Below are 16406 nucleotides of genomic sequence, written 5' to 3' on the forward strand. Positions count from 1 at the left end.
GTTTGCTGTTTTCCATTTTCTTTTATTTTTCCCTTTCTGTTAAGCATGTAGTGGTATCTTACTGTGGTTTTGATGTTCATTTCTCAAAAGTCTAAGGAAGTTGAGGGCCAATTTATACATATAGACCACTTGAATTTTTCTTTTATGAAGTCCTTGTTCAAAACATTTGCCTATTGGGTAGTCTAGATTTTTTCTCTTTTTTTCCTGTGTTCAATTTTCCCATCCATTTTACTACTCCTCTCTTTTATTCTTCTTTTGGTTTACTACAAACTCTCCTTCCTCTCTAAACTGTAAATACCCAGAAGACAGTCAGAATGTTCTCATCTCAGCATCACCCTCAGAGCCTGGCAATCAGATTCCTTTAAAGCACTAGCTCAAAAACATCCATTGATTTGTATTAGGAGATTCTCATTGTCTTCTAAATTAGCCCAAGGTTCTAGTTCCTGTGGTTCTACTTGGCTTCTAAACATGCTAAGAATTTCTCCTCTATGATGGCCATAGCAAAACCGACATCAGCTCTTTGTGTAGAGACAGCCTAGAGGGTGTGTTTTAAATACTAGGAGTCAGAATTAATTCCTCTTGGGGTCGATGATGACTATCTGAGACTCTTGAGAAAATAAGGAAACTCTAAAAAAGGTCAAATGATCTTTTTTAATCTTGAAAAGAATTTCTCTGGTGTGTGATATTGTTCTATGATTTCTTACATCTTATGTCTTTAGGTTTCTTCTCTTCCATTTAAACCTTCATTTCATTTGAAAATGTCTTTGTTGCCTTCCTCCAATTTTCACTCTATGGTCCAAACTATCTCATTATGTTCTCTAAAAGTTACCACATTGCCTCCCTTCACATTCATTCTTTTTACATTATAGGTTTTCCAATTCTATCTGCTCTCTCCTATGATCTTTAGCTAATCTAATTTAATCTCCTTGTCATTTCCTGGCTGTTAATCTCCTGGAAATAGTTAGATAAGTAAATATCTATTTTGCATGATGGAAATAATCCTAGTGTAAATAATTTTAAAATGACCTATTTAATTTTAGCATGTGAATTTTAATATAATGTAACCACATAAATAAGCATCCATATTTCTCAATGTATAAAAACAATAAAAATGTTAATTCTGTGGATTACAGCCTTAAAATTATATTCTGTGCTGAGCTATATAACATACGACTATGGATATAGTCGGAAAAGGCAATGGCACCCCACTCCAGTACTCTTGCCTGGAAAACCCCATGGACGGAGGAGCCTGGTGGGCTGTAGTCCATGGGGTTGCTAAGAGTCAGACATGACTGAGCGACTTCACTTTCACTTTTCACTTTCATGCATTGGAGCAGGAAATGGCAACCCACTCCAGTGTTCTTGCCTGGAGAATCCCAGGGACGGTGGAGCCTGGTGGGCTGCCGTCTATGGGGTCGCACAGAGTCGGACACGACTGAAGCAACTTAGCAGTAGCAGCAGCATGGATATAGTAGATATTTTCTGCACCTATAATAACCCCCATGAAGGTACTCATCAGTGATTATTTTCTCACAGATTTTTATTTTTCTAGTTCTTTCCAAAAAGGAAAATTCAAAGGCAATAAGATTGATGTTTCAGGTTTTCCCAGCAGTTGTAAACCCTGGGTGTGTGTTACAAATACTGGGGAGTAAAAACTAGTGATATCTGGGCTCTACCCCAGACCAATTCATTCAGAATCTCTGGAGTAGATCCCATTCACCTGGATGTTTTAGAGACTCCCCAGGGAAATTGAACATGCAACCAAAATTGAGAACTGCTAAGTCTGTGGCCAAGAATAACAATAAGTAAAAAAATGTTGAAAAGTTAATGCAAAGTACTACATTTAAGTTTGCAACTATATCCTCAGAGACGGGTGAGAGTCCTTTCTTTGGCCCAGTGCTGGATTTCTGCTTGTCCAAATGTGAGGTAAAAAACCAGGCCAAACATGTTGACAGCAGCAGCTAGGAAAAATACATTCCTCCAACCAGACACAGAATCCTGGAGGCAAAAAAAAAAAAAAAAAACAAACAAAAAACAAAAAACACCACCAAAAATCAGAATTATCAGCCTCAGAGTTGTTTCTCCATCAGTTCTAGAAAGCCTCCATTTTGTATATTGCAACACTGATCATAAGAAACTAGGGAATGATATGCAATAACCACTTAACACCTTGAATTCTCAAAGGAAGTTTGGTGAAACTGTTGGAAACAAGAGGATGCTAAAAAGCACACTGGGTTCTGACTTGGAATAATTTTTCTTCAAGCCCCCCCAAATCAACATATACTAATATTTTTCTAGAAATCTGGATCTAGAGTCTTGAAAATATTGTATTACTCATTTAAATTATGCCTAAAATAACAGCTTGGAGATCGTCACTCTTCTGTTTTTGGCTGTTGACATCAATTGCAATAACCCCCTGAATGGACACCTCAATATGATGTGAGTCATATTTGGTCTGACTGTATGAGTCTCCTCTTGAAACCCTTGTAAGTCATAGTTTATTTCTGACATTATAGTCACAGTGGATTCCTAGCAATTTGGTAAAAAAGTAACCTGAAAATAGGTCACCTAGAGATGTATTAAAACGATTTTTTTGTTTTTGTTTTTGGTAAGTTGACTCATGCCTATCCTGCCATCCCAGCCTGGTTCTGCCTTTCCATCTTCCCTACCAGCCCACACTTGGTACTGAGCAAGCCTCATGGGCCATCCTCCCTGCTTTGTCTCACAGCCATTTGTTTAACCCATGATTTAAACTCTCTTTAAGTTGGTCTTGGGACCATTTGTGTTTCCGTTTCATAATTTTTTTAGAAATTGGGATTAACATGAACAGACTTTTTGTAACTTTCCCCTTTTGCTCCTGTGACTTCATCTATTATCCTTGACATGTATCATTCACTCTAGTCATAAGAGCTGTTTCATTCTTTTTTTCTAGGAAGTCACATGTGTTATTTTCTCTGCCCAAACTGCTCATTTTTATCAATCTAACAGCTATTCATTTTTTTTAGAAATTCAGCTTATACTTCTCTTTCCCTGGGAAATCTGACTTACCAGTGTCTGACTTAGAGTCCCCTACAAACAGAACAATTGTGCTGATATTGATGTTGATTTTCCCCATCAGATCACATAGTCCTTGAGAACAGGGGCCCAGTTGTGAATCCCCAGTGCCTAAAACGATACCTGCCACTTGCAGATGTTCAATAAACTGGCCCAACCTGACTGATAAGGAATCCGGTGGCAGTGGAAGAGATGATTCCTGCAATGAGCCCAAATCCCCTTGAGATTCCCATGAGGAAACTTGCATATCTGTGGAGAGATGATTTTATAGATGATTTTATATAGAAAGCTGCCTACATCTTTTCAGTAACTCAACACTAATGCCGTTCAGCTCTAATAGCAAAGTCATTTAGACTACTGCAAATTTTTTGTTCACTTCAACACAGCTCAGGCAATATCAGTTTGCAAATCCTGAAGTCACTTATCTATCAACTCAACATCTGACTCTTTGGGACCCCATGGACTGTAGCCCACCCGGCTCCTCTGTCCATGGGATTTCCCAGGCAAGAATACTACAGTGGGTTGCCATTTCTTACTCCAGGGGATCTTCCCAACCCAGCGATTGAACCCGAGTCTCCTGTGTCTCCTGCATTGGCATGCGAATTCTTCACCACTGCACCATCTGGGAAGCCACAGCACCAGCTCAACAGCTAGGAAGCAGTTCTGTCTCCTGGAAGCCCAGGTTCCCACCCCAGTATCTTAGTATAGCAGGCAGTTAGAGCAGGGGACAAGACAACAGACTCTGGAGAGATGGCTTGGGTCCAAATCCTGACTGCCTTTGCATGACCTCAGGCATGTCACTTAACTTTCTTGTGCCTCTATCATCTATCTCTTATAAAGTGAAGATACCAATAAGGCATGTAATTGTGCAGATCAGATGTGTTGATGTATGAGAGTGAAAGTGAAAGTCACTCAGTCGTGTCAGAGTCTTCGTAACCCCATGGACTACACAGTCCATGGAATTCTCCAGGCCAGAATACTGGAGTGGGTAGCCTTTCCCTTCTCCAGGGTATCTTCGCAACCCAGGGATCGAACGCAAGTCTCCCACATTTTGGATGGATTCTTCACCAGCTGAGCCACAAGGGAAATCCAAGAATACTAGAGTGAGTAGCCTATCCCTTCTCCAGCAGATCTTCCCCCAATCCAGGAATTGACCAGGGGTCTCCTGCACTGCAGGCAGATTCTTTACCAACTGAGCTATCAGAGGGGGTTGATGTGTGAGAAGTCCTTTAAATAGGGTTCGGCTCATGGCAAGCATATATATATATATATACATATGTATATGGTAGCTAATATCATCAGCACTATGGAAGCTTTTCCAAAACACATACGCATGGGTCCTTTCCTAGAACACACAGTCCAGTCTCAAGTGGGGAATCCAGGGAAGTTTTTCACCTAAATGTTATCAGCCAAGATTGGGCACCATTGCTCTAAAAATGCCTTAAGTCATGGCCACATACTGACATATCTGGCTATTTGTTAGTACTCTGCCATCAATTTGTGCATGTCAAAAACAAGAAGGAGTTACAAAAAGACTGAGTCTAAACCTCCAGAAAGGCCTGGGAAGGGACAAACAGGTAATGATCTTACCGGGGGGCAACATCTAAGGTGTTGATGATGAATCCAGAGTCACACAGGTTACTGGTCCCAGGAATAAGTATCAGCAAAATAATGGTTGTTGTGTAACTGGAAGCCACAAAAGGGAGGGCCACAGCACATAGTGATGGAAGGAGGAGCCCTGGGCAATGGGGACACACTGTCAGGAACCTCTGACCATGTGTGGAAAAGGGATTTGTTAAGTGAGTTTTGCCTAGACTTACCTAAGGATGAAAAGAGTTTTCGGACAGTGATTAATCTAAGAAGATTCCTGGACAGGAGGAAATCTGCCAACTGACCTCCAAGAATTGTACAACTCGCAGCAGCAATAAAAGGCAGGGAGGACAGAACCCCACTCTGAAGGAGGGAAATGTATAGAGTGAGTAGTTATAAGGGTACATATGGCACCAGATTTTATTAGTGACACAGACCAACCATTAGCCCACCCTCCTGATACTCTGAGTTGTTTTAAAGAAATTGGCATCATTTTCTATAAGAAGAACACTGTCTCAGGTAAGACGGCCAGCACTTGCATTATACTGGTCTCCAGAGAGAGCACAATTCATTTCTAAAGGAAACTGAAGCATCAGCTAGCATGGCAACGTTTCATAGTGGTTAAAAACACAGATACTGCAGTAGCTCAATCACTGAGTAATTGTGTAATCCAGGGAAGTCTTCTCCCTCTACGTGTCCTCATTTATACACCTATGCAATGGGAATCATTACAAAACCTCTCAATCATTGTGAGGGTTAAAAGAGTGATTATATGCAAAGCCAAAATGTAGTAGGCGGCAGAGAACTATTTCTCCTCTTAGCATTAATGTTCATAAAAGTACAGGAAGCATACTCACGTCTCTGACGTTGACATGGAGCACAGAACTGATATACGTTGGTAGGTATGTTATGATTATGGTGCATAACCAGAAATGGCTGAAAAACCCCGTGAAAATGGCCCAAAGTGGTAGGCATCTGACCATAGACTTTATGGGGACAGATCGTCTAGGAGAACTGGACTGAAAGGAAACATCTTATCAACATGGGTATTAGGACAGGTCAGAGGGTGCCTCTCCTGAGAGCCCCACACCCTACCCTGGAGGTAGGTGTGTGGTCCACAAGTGAAGGGTTGCACGGTACCTGTTGAGCCAGTGAAGACACGATGTGTTCCTTTTCCCTGATGCTTATGCATGGGTGATGCAAGGGGTCATCGTAAATCACTGTGAACCACAGGAGACAGCAGACACAGCCAATGCTACCTGGGAAGCCAGGACCCAGTTAGTTTTCAGGTAGATTTGTGAGCTGGGGGAAGAGAGTTTCCTCTGAAGCAGCATATCTCCCCCCAAAACACACTTGTTAATTCATGGTTATTTCACCATAAGGACCTAAATTTTACCATTTTCCATTTCAACCTATCTACAAATCTCCTTTTGACTAAATGTAGAATGCCATTTCACAATGTCAGAGCCCTCTGGAGAAAGCAGGAGCATGACATACCTTTGCATAGCTGATTAATTACTCTTCAGACTCCAATGGATGCATAAAATTGGTGTGGCAAGGAAAAATTTCCAACACATTTGCAAAAGACAGTGTTATCATATTCAAATGATATATCCATTATGGATTTTCAGAAAAATATTTCTTAACAGTACCTGATTAACATGTGTGGACCAAAATTGACTTGGGAGTAGCATCATTAATGAGAAAGTCATACTAGCTAGAACCATATTGAATGATACCAATTAGTTAAAACAAAAAGATGGAAACTTGTCTCATTTCTGAGATTTGTCACTTGAAAAGATTCTATTTTAAAGACTCTGTGGATTAATGTTCTTTAAATTCCCTCTAATTACTGGATTTATCCATTATTTTATTTGTAAAGCTACAGGTTAGGCATTGTGATAGTACCAAAGTGATGAAAAAATTATGGAATAGATTTCTTGCCTCAATCATCTCACAGGCTAGTGGAGAGGAAAAAGGGGACATAAATAATTACATGCCAACACAGCCTAGAAAAGAAATTATCAGTAACCATCACAGAGGACAGAAAGGCTTAATCTGATGGGATAAGATTTGGAAATCCCCATATGGAAGGGGACATTTAATTCGAACTTTGCAAGAGAATAGGTAGAGAATATTCTCTATTCTGGTAGAGAATAGGTTAAGGGTACCTTGGCAGAAATAATTATAGGAAAATATGAAGACAAATTGAAAATGTGCTTTACCAGCTTTGACATCTTAACCACATGCGGCAATTAAATGTGGCATTTTAGATGTGGTGGCAGAGATTCTAAGAAGCCTGAGGTGAGCATGTAAGGTTGCACTCTTGATTTCTCAGAAGTCAGCACCATAAAGATGCATTTTCTCTCAAATGGGAAGAATATGGGTCATGGGTGATGTAAGCATGAGAACAAATGCCTGGGAAATGGAAATGTTAGGATTTAAGAGAAAGTGACTCACCAAAAATGTAGAAGATAAAAGGCCAGCCCAAGGCCTGGGAGATTAGTCCCCCCACACAGAGAATGATGAAGGACCCAAATGCTGCCCCTGAAGAGAAGAGGAATTAAAAAAAAAAAAAACTGAGGAAAATAGCAATGGTTGAATGACTTCCCTAGATGTTATCCCAACACTGAGGTGGCAAATTTAGAATTACTGGGTAATGAGAGACTTTATTCCAGCTCACAGATCTCCCCCAGTAAAGTCATGGAAAATAATTAGAATTAATAAATTATAGTGATATGCCACCTGACGCTTCAATGGCTCCTTTAACACCAACAGACCAAATCCAAATCCCATTTGTCATAGAAACTCTCTGTAAACATAGCCCACAATATTTCTTTATAATTAGAGTTACATTCTGGCAGGGGCAATATGAGATTGGCAACAGAAAAGGAAAGTCTTACAAAAACTAATAAGATGAAGTCCTTAACCTTAAGGAGATTTCAGCCCAGTGAATATGAACAAAATTCACTATTAAAGTATAATACACTGTAGACCTTTGAGACTGAACATATTTTTCAGAGACTCACAATAAGAAATGTATTTTGCATGGCAACACAGCATATACACAAATACAAACACACACACTTCAAACAGAAGTTTCATGAATCAATACCAAGCCTTAACGTGTGAAATTCACTTCAAAATTTTCTACTTTATTCTATTCATTTTTATTTTAAAACACTTGTTTTGACCTACTGCATTGATTTTATAACCCCTTCAATGGGTCCCAATATGAAATTTTGGGGAAAAATGTGAAATATAAATATGATAGTAAAACTATAATTTTCTATGAAAGTATACGGAGAAATGAGACAGGAGAAAATTAAAATTGATGATAAAATCAACAAATTGTTTACACACCCTAAGGTGTGTAGGGTGGATGGAATTTTTGTAGAAAAAGAGAGACTTTAAGTGCACTTAGCATGTAGTGTGACCTGAGCCTTGCTTACAGAGGAATATTAAGTGGGAAGGCAGGAGGAGACCATATGGTAAAGTATCTTTCAGTTCAGTTCAGTCGCTCAGTCGTGTTCGACTCTGCGACTCCATGAACCACAGCACTTTATATCCGTGTTATAACATTTTTATCTGTAAGATGGAGGAATACATTGAGACTCCCAGGCAAATTAGCAAAAATGTCCCACCTATGATTTAAGGAGATAACTTGGCTTGATGGAAAGGGAGGTTTGAAGGAAGCAAAGAGGAGAAAGACCAACTGGGAATATTCACAGTTAGAAGAGATGATAACTACACTGGAAGGAGCCAGAATACAGGAGGGTTGTTTTGTAGTAAAAATCTGCAGGATGCAGCCACTCATTGGACCAGGGCTGAGAGGCTTTATGAGCCTCAGTTCTGTTCTTCAAGTATAAGGCAAAGAGCAAGGATGAAGTTAGTCCTTAGTATGATTACACACTCAGAAGGGCACTGCAGTGTGGTGACCCAGAGTGTGCACTCTGGGACCAAACTGCCAGGGCTTAAACCTCACTTCTACCACCTGCTGGCTATTTGCCTCTGGGCAATTTAATTTATCTTTGCATACTTTAATTCCCTCCTGTGTAAAATGAGAGTTTAAAATAGTCATCACAGGGTTGTTGTGACTATTAGCTTAGAAGAGTAAAGAGCTCAGAAAACTGCACTCTTTAAACTTTACTTTCAAGCCTGATTTCTCTCTTTACCACTGATAGTCTTAATTCTCATTTTATATCTTTGCTAACATGGTGTTTATACAGTTTACTTGATTTTTTCCACTTACGCAAACTCTTAAAGTTCTAAACTTTTCCCTACAATGCTTTTCTGACTGCCCTCACAACGCTCACAATGGTATTTTCTGTCTGAAGTCTTAGTGACTTTACAGCACAGGTATATTTATCTTATTTGTTGTGTGACTGTCTTACATTGTTGAATTTTTTTTAAAGCACTTTTCTCCCTGTCCCCCAAACCAACCTAGGCATAGAAAGAAAGATGTGGTAGGGTGAAGCAGATTAGAAAGTTGTGATCCATACATTCATCCTTACCTGATCCTGCAATGCTGGTGAGCTTGCTTCGTTCAAGTGGGGGAGCCCATTTTGCCCAAATTGTAAATTGACCTGTCCATGCCATACCCTGAAATGACAATTAGTAAGACTCGATCTCCAGTAGAATTTAGGAACCTGCATCCCACACAGAATGAGAAAGTAACTGGTTACCTGAGCCATGCCCTGGACTGTCCGAATCACAATAACCAGAATCACTCCAAAGTCAGCAGTCAGTGGTGTAAAGAGGGTGAGAAGGGAGGAGATCAGCAAACCAGCACCAAGCATCTGTTTTGCTCCAAATATCCCTGCTAAATAGCCGCTTGGGATCAGAGTTAGTATTATCCCGTAGTTGATGGAGCTAAAGATGATACCCTGAGTTTCTGGACTCCATTCATATACAGAGACCTGGGGTCGGGCGGGATGGGGGGAGGGAGGAAGGAAAATTCTTTACTAAGAATTTATTTTATAAAAAAATCTAATTTATAGCCAGAGCTGCTTGTGCTCAGTTGTGTCTGACTCTTTGTAACTCCATGGACTGTAGCCTGCCAGTCTCCTTTGTCCATGGGATTTCTCGGGCAAGAGTACTGGAGCAGGTGCCATTTTCTACTCCAGGGGATCTTCCTGACCCAGGGATCAAATCTATGTCTCCTGTGCCTTCTGCATTGGCAAGCAGATTCTTTACCACTATGCCACCTGGATTCTGGCCCTCCTATATAATATTAATTTTGGTTTTTCTCCATTTTTTACTAAACTTAAATATTCCAACTTTTCCAAACAACCCATTATATTCCTAAGTTGATTCTCTTAGATGGAGACAAAATAGAGTAAATGAAGAGGAAAAGTGATAAAGAAATGATTATATAGGTAGTTGATAGGAAGATGTAAATGAAATATAGTGAAAGATCTCCTTTTAACTATTTTGATTCTAGTAAATAATTTGGGTGACATGCTGATTCTCATTTCAAAAAACTTCAAAATACATCTTTACTGAATGCTTATCAAAATCAGCCCCTAAAATAAAATTTAAGCATCATGGTCTATCCTAGCAGAACTGACTTCCTAAAACACATATTACACATTAATAAGACCACATTTCTTTTCTGATATAACCCAATAAATAATTTTTGGTAGCCACTAGATACATGGCACCATGGTATAAATTGAAGAGCCCCAAAACATAAAATACAAAATATAAAATAACTATAAATAAAGCAAGATACATGATTCATGTCCGAATTCAAGCTTGAGGATCAACAGCAGTAAAATAGGGACTTTGAGAAGAGGGAAGAACAATTTGGGAAGGTCCCAGGAAGGAAGAAGTACTTGAACCATTCTTTGTAGAATGACTATGATTTGTATAAAGAGAAATAGGAAAACTCATTGTCACTGAAGAAATATACAGCAAAAGTGGACTTGTAGCATTTGGAATGATACACAATGATTAGAAACTAACCAGGACTCTGACTTGCTCAAAGCAAAGACTGCTCCTGAGCCACTGACAGCAGATATGAGTGTGCTGAGAAGCGGGCCAGGTTCTGGAGAAGTGCAGCGTTTCAAGAGAGGAGTTGGCAACTTGAAGGTATCCTGGATTCTTACGCACAGGAGTGTGAATGTGTAGAACGTATAATGGAAGAAAGATTCGAGGCAGAGAGGTCATTATAAATAAACTGGCTCCAAGGTAACAAAATCATAAAATTAGAGGATGATTTTACTGTACATTTAGAAATGTACAGTAAATGATAGTTTAAAGGGAAACATTTAAATGGGGTATAATGATTATTCTCATAGAAATATAAGAGGAACAGGTGATATTTTATTTAACTCACTGGCTAATGAGGAATTGGTAGGATGATACAACTGGTCCAAAGGAGAATTCAAGGAACCACATACTTATAAGCAGGAAGTAATGCTGAAATAGATGTTAAATATATGGCAAAACTGACTTATTCGACTGAAGGGGAAGTGGAGGAGAGTATCAATTGATTTTCCACAAGACAAAATTCATTTTCAGAGCTATGGGCAAGAATCATTTTATTACTGTTAATATATAGAACTTAGAGTTGTAAAATGGCTCAAGGATAATAAAAGGTACAGAGAACTGCTAAAAATCAGGCAGAAAGATGTACTGAGACAGTGCATAGTTTTTCATTGAAGATATCCAGTAATCTGTTCCTTTCTAGAAGCATCCACAACTTTTTCCAATAGTCACACCCCCAACCTTGTAATCATAATAATCTCAGTGAAAGACTAATCACAGAGGTAAGCAATATCTCAGAGAAAAATAATTCCAGATGTTTTTAGTTTGTTATTGATAATTCATATTCTGTACACTACAGAATCAAGATCCAAGTCCTCTTTTCAAACTGGGTTTTCCCTCTCAACAAAGAGCCTTGTTCTCTATTATACTTACTTCTGCTGTATTAAATTCCTTGATGGATCTGTTGGAGTGATTGAAGGTGAATGCAAGAGGTCTTTCTGTGGAGGTATTGAATAAACCAGGCTGCTGAGTTCTATTCACCATGGCAATGATTGCAATGCTCAGACTCACACGCTGGGTTATCATGGTGAAGTTTGAGAAGTGCATGATGAGAGCCAGTCCATAGCGTAACGAACAGAATTCAGGACCTAGAGAATAACACAAATATCTGCAGTGAGTGCCTTTTTCCACTTTTCCCACTGCTAAATCTGAGAAAACTTCAGATGATATTATGCAGTCTCACCATTTTTTCTCACTCAAATAACCATGGCTATAACCCTCCTTTGGCATGATCTTTAGTTTATTTCAAGGTAATAAATCAGAGGTCTTACAGTCAAGAAGATCCTTTTTCAGAGGATTCTTACAATCAAGTAAGGCCTTTTTCAGAGGTGTGGGTAGCACATGAAGATATAGGACAAACTAAATGAAGATATTTATGTCACAGTGTTTCAAAATAAAGTGAATGGGGAAGATAAGGAAGAGTCAGTCACAGAACCTGAGTCTCCCAGCCTCAAGTCTGGGGTCTCATCCATTTCGCTATATTCATTTACCATAAAGTTTGAAAGTTTATACATAGAGAGATGCTTTGAATTAAGCAAATCATATACCCAAGGGTTCTCTTTTAAAATACCTGAGAGATAGTGCATAAATGAGCACATCCACTAACTCCTCAGTGTAATTTTCACTTGGAAATATTTTTGATGTATGTCACTAAACTCTGCCTTCACATATACTCAGCTTTAAAAAAGCTAATATGGGGAACCATTTTTACTGTTTGTAGGTGATATGCTACCAGACAAGTTGTCCTATTAGAAGAGCAACACAGTTTTAAAGTCTCCACATAGTGGAACAATGGGCCAATATTGAAAGGGTTTCCATGTGAATGAAAGATTAAAATTTTTCTCTGCATACTTGGGCAACTGGGACTAAAGAGAAATAGAAAGAGAACTTGTGAAGAAACACATAAAATATACTGGAAGAAAGCATTTTTAATGGCCAAATAGGCTCAGGGATAGGATGGGTTGCCTGCAAAAGAATTATTTCCCTATTAATGGAAGTTTCCACACTCAGAGGAAATAACTCCTGGGCAAGTATGTTGTAGCAGGAATTCATACATGGGTGAGTGGGTTTGTTTAAAATGACCTTTCCAGGATTCATTTCATTCCTTATGTCCAAGGATTTATTGATCATTTGACCTAATTTCTCATAGATAACTCAGCTCCTAAGGAAAAAGCAGTAAGTAACAGGATGAGAGGCTGGAGCTGGTCCAATGTTACACTGAGACAGTCTTCACAGTGAGGAGGCTTGATGGAAAAAGGAGGAGAAAGGAGAGCAAGGTTGTATAAAGAGCACTGGAAATAAGCTTCTACTCTTCCATAAGTAGGCTGAGAATGAGAGATGTGGCTTTACTTTTCCTGGTGGAAGGCTTCTCATCCATTTGGCTCCTCTGGGAAATGGTACCACACTTTGTGGTGGAGATTCCCTCTGCCCTGAATCTCTTTTACCACGACAGGCTTTTATCTATGGGGAAGAACAACAATCCAAAACAAGACACACAAACAATTTTTTCATGTTAATGCTGTCTTTTCCCAGCATCAATGAAAATTGTGATCCAACACAGCTGTATGATTTACATTTTGCAGTACACTTCCTTATTGTCATGCTTACAGAGGACTTGATTTTTATAAGAAAATCTGACTGTGAGTTCCAGCTAAATGATTTAGAACTAGTCATTTAAATTATCTAACTAGCCATTTCCTGTCCAATAAAAATAAGTCTGATTTCTGAGTGGTGCTGCAAGAATTGAATGAGAAAATTGCAAACCACAGAGAACCATGCAAAGGTAAGAAGTATTATGGCTTGAGGCAGGTCAGAAGACATGAAAGCAAATTTAAGCTAAGAGCTGGAGGAGGAAACTTCCAACTGACCATGTTTCTGTTCTTTCTGTAAAAACAGAACAACATTCACTCAATGGTGTCTTCTTTGAACATGAAGAATGACATTGTGTAACAGATATACATTACTGTAATATGTAACACCTTAAAATGCTTATTCTTGTCTTTGGTAACATAGTTGGGACTCTTTGCTGGGCTGAAAAGTTCTTCAAATCACCTGTAAAATCATATTGAATGAGGGCTTTCTACTACAATTACAAATAAATTCAGCTATTTGAGAGTCAAAGAGAATTCATGACTTCAAATTGGACACATTTAATTTGATATTTATACACTGATCTTCAGGGGATTCATACATTTATTTCTTTTCCATACAATCCTTATTCTAGGAACTTTATCAGTTTTGCAGCCTTTCCTAAACTGAAGCATCCATGACCTCACAAACACATGTATCATACTTACATTGCATCATTCAAAACTTTGCATTCTTTGTGAACATTCATAATCTATGCCCATAGGATGAAAAATGATAATAAAAGAGACAGATGAATAATTTTGTCCAAAAACATTATTTGTAGTATTAGTTATTACAGCATAATATTGGAGACAAATTAACCTAACTGTAAGAGTTTAACGAATCAACTTTAATAGATTCTTGCCCTGGACTTTACTTAAAAATATCTTTGAACATATTGCATAACATTAAGGAAATGCCTGTACTCTAGTGTACAAAGCAGGCACTATGCCTATGTTGATACATGCGCACCCAAAGAGAGAGAAACAGATTTACACACGTGACAGCAATGGCCTTTTCAGGGTTACAGAACACACCATGGTCACGTTATGATTTTCCATATTTACCAAGTGGTTTTTCAAACAGTTCAGTTCAGTTCAGTTGTGTCTGACTCTTTGCGACCCCATGGACTTCAGCACACCAGGCCTCCCTGTCCATCACCAACTCCTGGAGCTTGCTCAAACTCATGTCCATTGAGTTGGTGAGGCCATTCAACCATCTCATCCTCTGTTGTCCCCTTCTCCTCCTGCCTTCAATCTTTCCCAGCATTAGGGTCTTTTCCAAGGAGTCAGTTCTTTGAATCAGGTGGCCAAAGTATTGGAGTTTCAGCCTCAGCATCAGTCCTTCCAATGAATATTCAGGACTGATTTTCTTTAGAATGAACTTGTTGGATCTCCTTGCAGTCCAAGGGACTCTCAAGAGTCTTCTCAACATAACAGTTCAAAAGCAGCAATTCTTCAGCACTTAGCTTTCTCTATAGTGCAACTCTCACATCCATACATGACTACTAGAAAAACCATAGCTCTGACTAGCTGGACATTTGTTGGCCAAGTAATGTCTCTGCTTTTTGATATGCTGTCTAGGTTGGCCATAGCCTTTCTTTCAAGGAGCAAGCATCTTTTAATTTCATGGCTGCAGTCACCATCTGCAGTGATTTTGAGCCACAAAAAATAAAGTCTGTCACTGTTTTCACTGTTTCCCCATCTATTTGCCATGAAGTGATGAGATGAAGTGATGCCATGATCTTATTTTTTTGAATGTTGAGTTTAAAGCCAGCTTTTTCACTCTCCTCTTTCACTTTCATCAAGAGGCTCTTTAATTCCTCTTTGTTTTCTGCCATAAGGATGGTGTCATCTGCATATCTGAGGTTACTGATATTTCTTCTGGCAATCTTAATTCCAGCTTGCGCTTCACCCAGCCCGGCATTTCGCACGATGTACTCTGCATAAAAGTTAAATAAACAGGGTGACAGTATACAGCCTTGACGTACTCCTTTCCCAATTCGAACCAGTCCATTGCGGCATATCTGGTTCTAACTGTTGCTTCCTGACCTGCATACAGATTTCTCAGGAGGCAGGTAAAGTGGTGTGGTATTCCCATCTCTTTAAGAATGTTCCAGTTTATTGTGATCCACATAGTCAAGGACTTTGGTGTAGTCAATAAAGCAGAAGTAGATGTTTTAATGGAACTCTCTTGCTTTTTCAATGATCCAATGGATGTTGGCAATTTGATCTCTGGTTCCTCTGCCTTTTCTAAAACCAGCTTGAACATCTGGAAATTCACAGTTCACGTATTGTTGAAGCCTGGCTTGGAGAATTTTGAGCATTACTTTACTAGCGTGTGAGATAAGTACAATTGTGTGGTAGTTTGAGGATTCTTTGGCATTGCCTTTCTCTGGGATTGGAATGAAAACTGACCTTTTCCAGTCCTGTGGTCACTGCTGAGTTTTCCAAATTTGCTGGCATATTGAGTGCAGCACTTTCACAACATCATCTTTTAGGACTTGAAAGAGCTCAACTGGGCTTCCATCACCTCCATAGCTTTGTTTGTAGTGATGCTTCCTAAGGCTACTTGACTTCGCATTCCAGGATGTCTGGCTCTAGGTGAGTGATCACACAATTATGGTTATCTGGATCATGAAGATCTTTTTTGTATAGTTCTTCTGTGTATTCTTGTCACCTCTTCTTAATATCTTCTGCTCTGTTAGGCCTGTACTGTTTCTGTCCTTTATTGTGCCCATCTTTGCATGAAATATTCCCTTGGTATCTCTAATTTTCTTGTAGAGTCTCTAGCCTTTCCAATTCTATTGTTTTCCTCTATTTCTTTGAATTGATCACTGAGGAAGGCTTTCTTATCTCTCCTTGCTCTTCTTTGGAAATCTACATTCAGATGGGTATATTTTTCCTTTTCTTCTTTGCCTTTTGCTTCTCTCCTTTTCACAGCTATTTGTAAGGCCTCCTCAGACAACCATTTTGCCTTTTTGAATTTCTTTTTCTTGGAGATGGTCTTGATCATTGCCTCCTGTACAATGTCACGAACTTCTGTCCATAGTTTTTCAGGCACTCTATCACATTTAATTCCTT

General features: G+C 39.1%; 1 protein-coding gene across 2 annotated transcripts; it reads right to left on the reverse strand.

Annotated features, from left to right (window-relative positions):
• Positions 1-1813: 1813 nt before the first annotated feature.
• Positions 1814-13072, reverse strand: SLC17A2 (solute carrier family 17 member 2). 2 transcript variants are annotated; one of them, XM_070360900.1, is made up of 11 exons: positions 13045-13072; positions 11569-11783; positions 9330-9563; positions 9159-9246; positions 7105-7191; positions 5785-5903; positions 5502-5663; positions 4875-5007; positions 4645-4792; positions 3213-3303; positions 1814-1998 (listed from the first exon to the last, which is right to left on the reverse strand). In XM_070360900.1, the coding sequence occupies exons 1-11, from the start codon at positions 13070-13072 to the stop codon at positions 1864-1866; spliced, it is 1440 nt and encodes a 479-aa protein (XP_070217001.1). In that variant the 3' UTR covers positions 1814-1863. The 2 variants fall into 2 exon arrangements, with proteins under 2 accessions (XP_070217001.1, XP_070217002.1); XM_070360901.1 differs by lacking the exon at positions 4645-4792 and having other exon boundaries at positions 1962-1998.
• Between the last annotated feature and the right edge of the window lie 3334 nt (positions 13073-16406).

The sequence above is a fragment of the Bos mutus genome, chromosome 23, assembly GCF_027580195.1.
Source record: "Bos mutus isolate GX-2022 chromosome 23, NWIPB_WYAK_1.1, whole genome shotgun sequence".
Taxonomy (NCBI): Eukaryota; Metazoa; Chordata; class Mammalia; order Artiodactyla; family Bovidae; genus Bos; species Bos mutus.

Coding starts and splice junctions, on each gene's coding strand:
- SLC17A2 (XM_070360900.1), bottom strand. CDS start 13,072: ATGGATGAGAAGCCTTCCACCAGGAAAA. Junction 9,564..11,568: donor AGGAATTTAATACAGCAGAA/GTAAGTATAATA, acceptor GCCCGACCCCAG/GTCTCTGTATATGAATGGAG. Junction 5,664..5,784: donor TGTCTTCACTGGCTCAACAG/GTACCGTGCAAC, acceptor GTTTCCTTTCAG/TCCAGTTCTCCTAGACGATC.